At 47.4% G+C, this 12,210-nt stretch overlaps 2 protein-coding genes and 1 pseudogene across 7 annotated transcripts in view; 2 read left to right on the top strand and 1 right to left on the bottom strand.

Moving 5' to 3' along the window:
* Positions 1 to 8,609, bottom strand: part of Ermap (erythroblast membrane associated protein (Scianna blood group)) — a 28,398-nt gene extending 19,789 nt beyond the window's left edge. For 2 of the 5 annotated variants that reach the window (XM_050161406.1, XM_050161411.1), the window contains exon 1: positions 6,315 to 8,609. The gene's annotated coding sequence lies outside the window, so the exon portion shown is untranslated. Of the gene's footprint in view, positions 1 to 2,290; positions 2,683 to 6,314 lie in introns of those variants that run through there. The other 3 variants (XM_050161407.1, XM_050161409.1, XM_050161410.1) reach the window with 3 other exon arrangements.
* On the top strand, positions 1,298 to 2,215 carry LOC126513178 (translation machinery-associated protein 7-like; annotated as a pseudogene).
* Svbp (small vasohibin binding protein) lies at positions 3,331 to 8,965 on the top strand. Of its 2 annotated transcripts, none has more exons than XM_050161413.1 (3): positions 3,331 to 3,493; positions 3,873 to 4,022; positions 8,618 to 8,965. In XM_050161413.1, exons 2-3 carry the CDS (start codon positions 3,909 to 3,911, stop codon positions 8,702 to 8,704), a joined length of 201 nt encoding a protein of 66 aa, XP_050017370.1. In that variant the 5' UTR covers positions 3,331 to 3,493; positions 3,873 to 3,908; the 3' UTR covers positions 8,705 to 8,965. The 2 variants fall into 2 exon arrangements, with proteins under 2 accessions (XP_050017370.1, XP_050017369.1); XM_050161412.1 differs by lacking the exon at positions 3,331 to 3,493 and adding an exon at positions 3,534 to 3,778.
* The last annotated feature ends 3,245 nt before the right edge of the window (positions 8,966 to 12,210 follow it).

Here is a 12,210-nt window from a genome sequence, read left to right as displayed (position 1 = left end):
ATAAAGTTTCCCAGGCTCATGTGGCATGGGGCATACTTCAGTTCCTCAAGGACTGCTTTAATGAACGGTGGAGCCGAGCCAAGGACATACTTTGATTTCTTAGTAAGCGGTCAGCTATAAACAAGAAAATTAAGAAATACAGAGAAAGATCAGGCAAGGTGTCAGGAGGGCTAGCTCTCAAGGCCATCTCCAGATACGAGATTTGCCTAGGGCATCAGGTCCTCTCTGGACTGCTGATTGCCAGGGGGACCACCTGGGGCTTCGCTCCAAGAAGCTCTAACCCCAATCCTTCAGCAGGCAAAAGCCAGCGCAGAGGCATTTTGTCACTACACGGCAGTCACTGCTGTGGACGTGGCAACTATGTAGACCAGGCTAGCCTCAGACTCACAGAGATCAGCCTACCTCTGCCTCCCGAGTGCGAGATTAGAGGTGTGCTCCACTATGCCTTGCTCTTTCATTCATCTTAACTCCGATGATAAAATGTTGGCTGTTAGCCCAGCAGTGGTGGTGCACACCTTTAATCCCAGCACTCGGGAGGCAGAACAGGCCAGCCTGGTCTACAGAGTGAGTTCCAGGCCAGCCAGGGCTACACAGAGAAACCTCGTCTCGGGAAAAAATTTTAAAATGTCGGCCGGTGTAGTGTTTTCCCCGTATAAATATTGCTATTTCTGATTATTTACTTAGGACAACTTCTTCGAAGTGAAACTGCTTAAGATGGTTGGAGTCAACTCTTAAACAAAGCCGGGGTAAAACCATTTTACCTTTTCGCTCCCCTCTGGGAGGTGTTGAGGATTGACTTTAGGGTCTCACACACACTGTGGCAGGCGCTCGACCACTGAGCTGCATCCCCAACCCTCCTCTTCCTTTTTTAAGACAGAGTCTCAGTGAGGTGCCCTAGGCTGATCTTTAACTTACTCTGTATGTAGCCCAGGCTGGCATTCAACTTGTGATCCTCCTGCCTCGGCTTTTTCAGTCGTTGGGATTAGAGGCGCAACATTTCAGTCATTTAAAGTCTATATACAAAAGTATTAACATTGCTATACACCAACTCTCTAGAATTTTGTCTTGCAAAATGAACTCTATACCCATAGAACAATAACTCTCCTTTCTACTCCCCACCATTCTCTTGCAACCACTCCCCACACACATACCCTGGCAGTTACCCCCCACCCCCACCCCAGCTCCTGGCCCTTTCTGTTTCTTAGAGTTTGACTACTTTTGATACCTTGTATAAATGGAAGCAAGCAGTAATTAATGTGCGTGTATGTGATTATGCCCATTTTTAAGGTTTTAAAGTCTAATACAGAATTAGCCTCCCAAGACAATATAACAACTCACACTTAGACTGAAAGTACCTGAGAGTCCTTGTAGATTCCCCACTGGGTGCTTAATGTGTAGGCCTGGGGGTCTGGAATTTGCTAGGTAGACTAGACTGACCTCAAATACACAGAGATCTGTTTGCCTCTGCCTTTGGAGTACTGGGATTAAGTGTGCACCGTCGGGGGCTGGAGAGATGGCTCAGTGGTTAAGAGCATTGCCTGCTCTTCCAAAGGTCCTGAGTTCAATTCCCAGCAACCACATGGTGGCTCACAACCATCTGTAAAGAGGTCTGGCGCCCTCTTCTGGCCTTCAGGCATACAGACAGAATATTGTATACATAATAAATAAATAAATATTTCAAAAAAAAAAAGTGTGCACCGTCTTGCACAGAAATCCTTACCACTTTGACAGAAGACAAAGAAGCAGGTCTGAAGGGATCTGGAGAAGGGGGTGTCTGGAGGCGCCATGTCGGGCCCAGAAGGTGGCAAAAAGAAGCCCCTGAAACAGCCCAAGAAGCAGGCCAAGGAAATGGACGAGGAAGATAAGGCTTTCAAGCAGAAACAAAAAGAGGAGCAGAAGAAACTCCGAGGAGCTAAAAGCCGAGGCCGCGGGGAAGGGACCACTGGCCACAGGTGGAATTAAGAAATCTGGCAAAAAGTAAGTTGTTCCTCATATCTGAGATGATGGTGACCCTCTTCCATTCCTATGTGAACATCTGGATTCCCTGCCGTAACATCTTTGCCATCTACAGCTGGAATGAAGTGTTATCCTGGAGCCTGTTGAACATTGTAATAAACTTTTGTAAAAAAAAATAATAATAATAATAAGGGGGGAGAGGGAGGGATATGGGAGGAGGGGGGAGGTGGAAATTTTGAATGGTATTATTTATAAAGCAATAAAAATATTAAATAGGGAAAAATAAAATAAATAATACAATGGTTCATTGTCTCTAGTGTTCAGCAGTTCCTACCTCAGCTGTGAATTGAAAGTAAACCCAGTCTGGAATCCTGCCAGAGCCTGCTGTTTCGTCTTTGTTGCACTCTGAATTCTGTATCACTTTGAATTAAACCAACTCATTCAAAGGAAAAAGAAGAAGAGAGCTTATTGGTACATGTCTATGAGGACTAGGGACTTAGTAATATCATGTTCTAAGAAGAGTGCCAGGAAGACAGGAAGACCCAAGGGGAAGCAGCTATTGCTATTACTCTGGATCCTCCTCTCCCTTCTCTTCTTTAGTCAATTCTTGCTAATATAACAAATGAAAACGATAGCTAGAAATTTTATTTTACACCCCTTTGATTATCCATGGTGTCTTTCTTTCCACGCCTCCCTTCCCCCAGCTCAGAGACCCTCGTGCCTATGCCTCCCCAGTGCTGAGATTAAAGGTGTGCAGCCAGGCGGTGGTGGCGCACGCCTTTAATCCCAGCACTCGGGAGGCAGAGACAGGTGGATCTCTGTGAGTTCGAGACCAGCCTGGTCTAAAAGAGCTAGTTCCAGGACAGGCTCCAAAATCACAGAGAAACCCTGTCTCGAAAAAAAAAAAACAAAACAAAACAAAACAAAACAAAAAAAAAAAAAAAAAAAAAGGTGTGCACCACTAGGCCTGACTAGGGGCCGTGTATTTAAAATGTTATTTTTTTTTCAAAGCTTTCGAAGCACGGTGGCAAACAGAATAATAGCATTTGATCCTCCTTAAAGAAAAACCTGTAAATCAGGAAGGAAGCAGTCAGCAATCCTGACTTTTTAGAACCTGATGCTCAAAATTCCAGTGCTAACCAATTCCAATCCCGGGAATCACATTTCGCCCTTCAAAGTCTTGCAGTTGTCCCAGAAACTAGAAGCCTGGAAAAGCTTTGGTTACTTGTAAGAACGTCCCTGCCACAGGTCCCTCCCCTCCCACTTCCAGGTCCCGCCCTCCAGCCACAGACCCCGCCCTACCCGCCTCCGACTCCGCCTCTCTCAGTCTGGCCACGCCCAGGTGAGCTGTCTGCGCGCGCGCAGTGGCTCCTGCGGGAGGGACACCTTAGGCCGCGGCCCCGCCCTCCCCGGCGTGGCCCGCCCAGTTCAAGGGCAGCGGGGCTGGGCGCTCCGGTCCCGCGGAAGGGGAAGGCGAGGCTGATCCCCGCGTGGGGGCTGGTCTGCGACGTGGCGGAGGCCAGGAGCCCGAGACCGGGTAGGGAAGGGCGCGGACCCCCGAGCCGCCATCTTGCTGCGGAGGGGCCGGGAGGCCGGGAGGGCGGGGCTGGCTGAGGGCGCTGCCTGGGACCGAGTTGCTTGCCCCTCGGCCTCAGAGACCCGGCCGTGGCGCACGCCCCCGGGTTGGAGCTGCCTTCTCGGTCCTTTTCATCTGCTGCTCACCCGGTGTTGGTAGGGAAAGGCCCAGAAAATGACTGCTGTCCCATTGTGCAGGAAACTGAGACTCCGAAGTGAGGAGACTCGGCTAGCAACACACAGCGAGGTGCTGGCAGTGAGACTCCAGGGCACCCTGCCTCGCTGCCAAGCGAGGGAGTTGGGAGAAAGACTAGCAAGCCCTTCTCTTTTTGTACCATCAGGTCAGAGCTGACCAAAAAGCATTCAGAAGCCCAGCCATGGATCCACCTGCCCGGAAAGAAAAATCCAAAGTTAAAGAACCTGCCTTCAGAGTGGAGAAGGCTAAGCAGAAATCTGCCCAGCAGGAGCTGAAGCAAAGACAAAGAGCAGAGGTAAGACTAAGGAGGGGGCTCACAGTGCCTGTGTCCAGAAGGTGCTGGAAGAAAACACAGCAGAGAAAACTTTGCTAGGGGCCCCTGCTTGTCTCTAGGCAGGACATTTAGGGGAAGAAAGGCCATCGAGGTCTAGAATGGTAAAGTGGAAGCCGAGAGTCACAGGCCAAGTTAGTGTCAGGATCCCCACCTGTACCACCAGGTCTCTAGGTGACTCCTGGCACAGAGATTTTGTGCTAAGGATCTGAGGAACGCGTGAAAAGAGAAAAAGCGGCCGCGGATGAAGGAAGGATGGGGGGAGAATATGAATAAATGAATGGATCAGAATTCATGAAATGCCAGTGTGTCCTGGGACCCGGCTACACGTGTGCGTTTGGTGTGAAAAGTAGCTAGTTAGTGGGTGAGTGCCTGCGGCAGAAGCCCGACTACCTGAGTCTGCTCCCCAGAATCCATATATAGGTAGAAGAGGAGGACTACAGGAAACTGTCCTCTGACCTCCACATGGTCGTGGCATGCACACACACACACCACCACCACCACCAATTTTTAAGCGTCTGCTCCTAACCATGTAAAGGCCCAGGCTTTGAGCCCACCCTGTGTCTCCTTGTTCTCTCAACACTTAAGCATTTTAAGGATAAAAAGCTTTAAAACGTTTACATTGCCAATGAACCATATCCAGACGTGAGTATTTTAATATTTAGTATCAGGAATAAGCTTGCTGGTCTTTTCTGCCTCTTCGTTGCGTGTGTGTTTGAGGAATTTTAAAACACAGCTTTCTCCAACTGGTAGTGGTCAGTGGGATTGAATTTTCATAGAATTTTCTTAAGCTAAATAAAGTCACATAAGTTAGTTTACTGTCCCCTTTGACCATTTGCCTTACACCTTTTCTCTATCTCCATGGGTAAAGCCTTTTTTATTTTATTTATTTTTTTCAAGAGAGGGTTTCTCTGTATAGCCTTAGCTGTCCTGGAATTCACTGTCCTGGAACTCACTCTGTAGACCAGGCTGGCCTCGAACTCAGAACTCAGCGAGATGCATGGCTCTACTCCCCCTCCCCTTTTTTTAGATGCATTTTCATTCACATAGCTGAATACATTATCTGTACATTTGAGCTTTGTTTGCATGGCTCTTAGAGCTGTTCATGTTACTCTTGATCTGTTTTCTTTGTTCTTTATAGTGTCTACTTTATAAACTTTTTAAAAAGATTTATTGTTAATTATGAGTGTGGTGGGTATGTGGACATGAGTTCAGGTGCCCATGGAGGCCATAAGAGTGCATCAGATGCTCTAGAAGGGAATTACAGGTGATTATGAGCACTGACAGAGGTGCTGAGATTCGAACCAGGGTCCTCTGGAAGAGAAGCAAAGGCTCAACCACCAAGCCCTTTCTCCAGCCCCTGAACCACCTTATTCAGTGTTCACCCATCCCTCCTGTGATGGATATTGTAAATATTTATCATTTTGCTTTTTACACACATTTGTGGTAAAGAAAACCTTTTAGGTGCTTCTTGACATCTATGCTAGGATTTCTGTGAGGTATGACCAGAGAAATTACCAGGTGTCATTTCAATTTTCTTAGACATTGCCAAATAACTTTCAGAGGGATTCCTTAAGCTTGCACTTCTGTTGGTCGTGTGAGACTTCTTGTTCCTTTTGGTCTGACAGTTGATATTGTCCAACTTTGTTTACTGGATCCATTTATTAAACAGATGCACCAGCGCATGGGCTTGAGTGAGACACATGACAGGACAAGACAGAACAGTTCCTGCCTTCATAGAGTGTGCATTCCAGTAATCATAATAAACTCGGGAGCATGTCTCAAGTTCCCTTACCCCAAAGTCTCCCCGTGGCCTAAGGCAGGGCATCTGAAAGCTGTGGTCCTCCGTTCTATAAATAAATGTGCCCTTTCTTTACCCAGATCCAAGATTATCTTAATTGCTTTGTGCTTTAGCAGACAGTTCAAGGGGAGCTGTAAGAAACAGCCCCCAAACTGTTCTGCACACACTGAAAGATAGATGTGGAGGGCATTGTTCCTGTCCCTGCTGGCTTCCACTCATTCTTCCCACATGACCTTGGAAAATAGACTTCTGAACAACACTTCCTTGATGCCTCTTTGGTAAAATGAGGGTGGTGGTATCTACCTCACAGTATCATAAGGAATAGAAATTACATATGGAAAGCACTTAGCACGGTGCCTGGCGCACAGAAGGTGTGCCCCTACCTTCTGTGATCACTACTACCAGCAGTGATCAAGGTCTGGAGACACCATGCCTCCAAGCCGATGTGCTCTTACCATGTGGACTTAGAGGGACCAGCTGGTTGTATCCAGATTTGCTTGCTGAGGTGTCAGATTGGGTGTGCACGCTGGCAGCAGCACCTGCTAGCTCCTCTCTGTCAGCTTGAGCCAGGCCTGCACATGTGTGAGCAAATGCTGAGCAGGTGTGACTAGTTCCCACTTAGCCTTTGTGAATCCTTCTGGAAAAGAAGTGGGGTGACTGGAGTCCAGCCATAGTAGGGGCAGGCCTGTGGTCAGAGCAGTGCTCCCCACTTAGTCACCTCATGGTTTTACCTGTCGTGTAAGGCTTGAGCCCAGAGTCTATATGTGCCTGTGCTCTACCACTGAGCTACACCCCCGGCCCCAGGCCACCATTTGCTCCCCCAATGTTGAGATAGGAGCGGCAGGGCTCCGTCCCTGGCAGGGCCGCCCGCATGGCTAGCTTATGCCCGAAATAATTACACGGAAACTGTATTCTTTCAAACACTGCCTGGCCCATTATCTGTAGCCTCTTATTGGCTAGCTCTTACATATTGTTCTAACCCATTTCTAATATTCTGTGTAGCCCACGAGCTGGCTTACCAGGGAGGATCTTAACCTGCGTCTGTCTGGAGCGGGAGAATCATGGCGACTCTCTGACTCAGCTTCTTTCTCCCAGAATCCTGTTCTGTTTTCTCCGCCTACCTATGGGTTGGCCTATCAAATGGGCCTAGGCAGTTTCTTTATTAATAAGAAATCACTCCCACATCACCCCAACAGCTGTCTTGTTATTCTGTCTGTGTTCCCCAGAATGGAATGGAATCTCCTTGAGGAATGTGCCATCACCTCCTCAGGAGGAAGGGAAAAAGATGCCATATTCCAGAAAGGAGGAATGCCGTGTTTGGGGATGGGGATTTGCTATCAGGTGGAACAGCACATCACACTGCTGTGATCCTTTCCTTCTAGGCCGAGAGTCTCACTCCTTAGCTCAGACACCCTGGACATTGTAAATCTCTGTATGCCCTGCTTATTTCCTCCTTTCTCCTACCATTCTCTCTTTGACTGGAAGGTCTCCAGAACGCACTTAATATGCCTGTCAGTCCCAGAACAGAAAGTACTATACAGATCACAAAGGCTGGCAGGTATCAAACCTACAAAGCAGAGACTTTTCTGCTTTTCAACTATATTATAAAGTACACATGTAATCATGTGTGGTATAAGAAGAATAAACACCCTCGTACCTACCACTCAGCCTAAGAAACTGAACTTGAAGCCAAGCCCAGTGGCACACACTTGTAGTCCCAGCATTTGGGAGGCTGAGGAGGATCAGTAGGTACATGAGTTCAAGACCAGCTTAAGTAACATAGTGAGGCCTTGTCTCGAAGGGAAAGAAAAAGGAAAGAGGAAAGACGGGAAATAGACCAGTAACTTGGAAGTTCCAATGCTCACTTCTGGTCATGGTCCCATTCACATAAGCTGCTTTGTTTAATTTTATGCTAATCATTCCTTTGCTGTTCTCTATGAACTTACCGCCTGGCCTGAAACTCTTTCTGTAGACCGGGCTGGCCTTGAACTCAGAGATCTTCCTGCCTCTGCCTCCAGAGTGCTGGGATTAAAGACATGAATCACCACACACAGCCATTTTTTTAAGATTTATTTTTTAACCATTATTTATGTATATTTGTGTTTGCCTGGAGCATGGGTGCTGGGACCTGAACCCCGCAGTCCCATGGTAAGAGCAACAGTGCTCTAACTGCTGAGCCATCCCAACTTCTATCCCACTTTTGCCTCTCAGATTTTGTTTTGTTGAGGCGTGGTCTCTACTATATAGCACTGGCTATTCTGGAACTCACTATGTGGACTAGACTGTCCTCAGACTCACAAAGGTCCACCTGCCTCTGCCTCCAAGTGCCTCTCAGATACTTTTATTTTTATGAGTGTTTTGTCTGCAAGTATCTCTGTGAACCAAGTAAGCAATGCCCATGGAGGCGATGAGGGCATAGGATCCCCAGGAACTGGTTAAAGGCAGTTGTGGGTCCTGGGGACAAACCTTTCTGGCCCTAGACTGGCTCTCCTCTGAACATTTTTTTTTTTCCTTGCTACATTTATGTGTGGAGGTAAGAGGACAACCTCCACCAACAAGCTTAAAATGTTTTCAAGATTCTCTCCAGTGCATGGCCTGCTGCCTCCCTTGACTTCCCTCAGACCTGTCAGGTACTGTCCTCTAAAGACCACACCCTCACTGCTGCTGGCTCCACACCCCCAACAGAAGCTGCTGTTCACAGCCCCTCCTGGTAGAAATGCAGCTTCTTCTACTGCTAATGTATCTGTTCTTCCCTCAGATCTACGCTCTCAACAGAGTCATGACAGAGCTGGAGCAGCAGCAGTTTGATGAGTTCTGTAAGCAAATGCAGCCCCCTGGGGAGTGAGCCCACCTGCATCCTAGTCTGAGGAACTGGAGCCTCTCGGAACTAAACAAGACTTGTGGAGAACTCTGCACTGAACTTCCTGTAGGTAACTTTCACCACACTGGTTCCTCCTCTCAGAACTGGCCCAGTGCTTGCTGGGGAGACTTTTCATCTGGGACAGCAGATTTTTTTTTAAAAGGCCTTTTTTCTACTGTTCAAGAAAAATCATTGTTTCTAGTGAAACTGTGCGTCTTCCCTGAAAATAATAAAATGCAAAATGTTCATTTGTTCTTACTTTAGGGTGGGAATGGCTGCTCACAGAAAGTAGAATAAAGAATGGAGAGGGTGAGGGCTCGAGGGATGGCTCAGCGGTTAAGAGCACTGACTGCTCTTGCAGAGGACCTGGGTTCAGTTCCCAGCACCCATCTCCAACATTTTACAACCACCTGTAACTCCAGCTCCATGCTTCCAACATCTTTTTCTGTACTCTGAGCACCTCACCCCTGCCTATACCCACAAAGACGTGTATGTGTGGGTGTACACAGTTAAAAATAAACTGTCTTTTAAAAAGAGCTGGCATGGTAGCACATACCTTTAAGTAAACTGAAGCAGAGGCAAGCAGATACCTGTGAGTTTGAGGTCAACTTGTTCTACATAGCAAGTCCCAGGCTAGCCAAAGCTACATAATGAGACCCTGTCTCAAACACACAAAGACACACACAGAATGGGATCTAGTGTCCACGGGGACAGAGGAGCTGCTTTGCCTTGGGAATAAGGACAGCTCATTACTTCCCTCAAGGGGAAAGAACGCAGGGGTCGGTGGATTTGGTACGGTAAGTGTGGAAGCTCTTTGGAGAGCAAGAAGCAGGGTGACGAGAGTGGACAGGGAAGGTGATGGAGGCTTGAGTAGAGAGGGTATGAAGCAACAGTAGTTCCAGAGAGTGAAAACAGGGACACGTGGAACGACAGCTGGGCAGCAGGAAGGCTTCACTGGGGATGAACAGACATAGACACCAAGCAGCGCAGCCATGCAGTGTTCTCAGCCCTGCTGGAGGGAGGCACAGGAGATGGAGAATTGCGGTTAAGTGAACCAGGGCTTTGCTCAGCAGCTAAAGTGGAAGCAAAGAACAGGGAGGTGCGTATTCCCAGTGCATGCATTATAACGACGGACCCGACTCTCAGCTGTGTGAAAAAGTAAATGAGATCCAGATGTGGTGACACACACCTGTAATCCCAGCAATTGGGAGGCTGAGGCAGGAGGATCAGAAGTTGGAGGCCAGCCTGGGCTACATAGTGAGACCCTGACTCAGAGTGAATGAGACCTGGAAGAGGGTCTCATGTGTTAGAGTTTCTACTACGGTTGAAACTGAGCTTCTAGAAGTATCCTGAGGGATGATTAGAGAATAGGAACAGGCCAGAGAGAGGCTACTCTTACTGGTAATGACAGAGCCCAGGGACTGCAGAAGACTGGAGTAGGATGGAGGACTCTGGAGTTTGCTGGAGGACTGGGAAGCCAGAGTCCTGGGACAGCTGTCTTCAAGAACTGTCAGAATTTGTCGAGCGACCTTGGGCAAGTCATTTGGCTTCTTGGTGTCTTCAGGAGGATGTTACTATTTCTGCTTCACTTCAGTCAGTGCGATGGAGAGCGCCACATCTGGAGCGCACCTGTGCTCAGGAAGCAGCACAGCTGGGGCATAACTCCCACCTGAGTCCCTAGTGTAAACCTTAAAAGGTGCTCATACTCTTTAGTCAGCAAAACATTACAAGCTGTTGTGGCAATGAAGTTATCTATACACTGGGACACCCACTGTTACTACCGTTTCTGTGACATTGAACAGGGAGGACTGTAGAACCACCCATCCTCCCTCCTTCCTTCCCTCCTTCCCTCTCTCCCTTTTTTCCCTCCCTCCTTTCTTCCTCTTTTTCTCTCCCTCCTCTCCCTTTCTTCCTTCCCTTCCTTCCCTTCGTTCTTCCTTTCCTCCCTCCCTCTCTTCCTCTCTTCCTCCCTTCCTTCCCCTTCAAAAAAAGCAGAAAGCATATTCGGTCCTACATGAGCCTGCTCTATGAAAGCGCCATGCTAGCTCCTGGTCCCTAAGAGCTCATGTGAGCAGCTCTCAAGGCGTGGTTAAGTGTAGGCTCTCACTGACAGTGTCAGCATGGAAGAGCATCACCTGGCTGGCTGAGCCCGAGTGGACGTGTTCTTACTATAGTAACCTTCTTTATCATTTCTGAGAACCCACAGGGAAACTGATTCACCTGCAAAGTCAACATTTTTTTAGTGCTAGGCACTGTGGCAGGTGGTAGAAATAATAAGCATAAATGAAAGGCCATTATGGTCTAGAGGAACACAGTAGACTCATCTAACAGTGACCACATAAAAGATGAAACACCAGGAAAGAGAGGCCAGGGAGAGACGATGCTGCCAGCTTCCATAGAGTTGTAATGATATTGGCATTTTCCTTTTTTATTTCATTTGCAAGTTGGTATTTATTTTTAATTTAATTAGATTTGAGGCAAATTTACCACATATACTACTCTTTTTTGTTTGGTTGGTTTTTTTTTTTTTTTTTTTTTTTTGGCTTTTTGAGGATTTTTATGTGTAGCTTGGAGCCTGTCCTAGAACTCGCTCTGTAGACTGGACTGACCTCGAACTCACAGAGATCCACCTGCCTCTGCCTCTCAAGTGCTGGGATTAAAGGTGTGCACCACCACCTCCCAGCTCATAGATACTACTCATAAAATTTCAGTGCTGGGAGCTGTAGAGATGGTTCAGCCGTTAAGAGCACTGACTGCTTTTCCAGAGGACCCCAGTTCAGTTCCCAGCACCCACATGACAGCTCATAACTGTCTGTAACTCCAGGATTCAACCCCCTCACACAGACATACATACAGTCAAAAGACCAATAAAATAAAATAATTAAAGTATTAAAAACAAAACCCTTCAGTGACAGACATGTTGTTGAAGAGCTCTGGCGCCACCGTGTGGGAAGGGGCAGAATTAGCCAGCCCTGGATGTCCCTCCCACCTGAAAACAATCCAGAGTGAAGCTAGGCTTCCTGGTTATTCTCCATAAGAGGCAGCTTTGGAATACAATATAAGAGCACGCAGGATTTCTGTCTGATTTGAGTTTAATAAGACAAAGTTCCATCTGAGTAGAATTTAGTGTTTGAGAACTTAGAAGAGATACACACAGAACAAGCTCACTAGAAGCCAGGTGTGATGGCTATTCTTGGTTGTCAGCGAGATCTGTAACTAACTAAACCAAAGCAGGCTTAGTTAGTTTTTAGAGGGATTTTCCTTTTTTTCTCGTTTTGAAACAGGTTCTCTCCATGTAGTCCTGGCTGTCTATGTAGTCTATGTTATCTCTATGTAGACCAGGCAGACCTCGAACTCACAGAGATCCCCCTGTCTCTGCCTCCCAAATGCTGGAATTGAAGCATGTGCCACAATACCTGGCATGAGGGAATTTTCTCAGTCACTTAAAGTCAGAAGACCCACTTTTAATCAGGACTTTTTTGGGGTGGGAA

Source organism: Alexandromys fortis, unplaced genomic scaffold (genome assembly GCF_014885135.2).
Source record: "Alexandromys fortis isolate MF-2015 unplaced genomic scaffold, M_Fortis_MF-2015_v1.1 scaffold_122, whole genome shotgun sequence".
Classification (NCBI taxonomy): domain Eukaryota; kingdom Metazoa; phylum Chordata; class Mammalia; order Rodentia; family Cricetidae; genus Alexandromys; species Alexandromys fortis.
This window is presented reverse-complemented; position numbering and strand designations above follow the sequence as displayed.

Excerpts from the sequence above, each read along its gene's own strand:
- Svbp (XM_050161412.1), top strand. The coding sequence starts at position 3,707 with ATGACTGCTGTCCCATTGTGCAGGAAACTGAGACTCCGAAGTGAGGAG. Across the intron at positions 3,779-3,872 it reads GGCTAGCAACACACAGCGAG|GTCAGAGCTGACCAAAAAGC; the intron begins GTGCTGGCAGTG and ends TTGTACCATCAG. Across the intron at positions 4,023-8,617 it reads AGCAAAGACAAAGAGCAGAG|ATCTACGCTCTCAACAGAGT; the intron begins GTAAGACTAAGG and ends TTCTTCCCTCAG.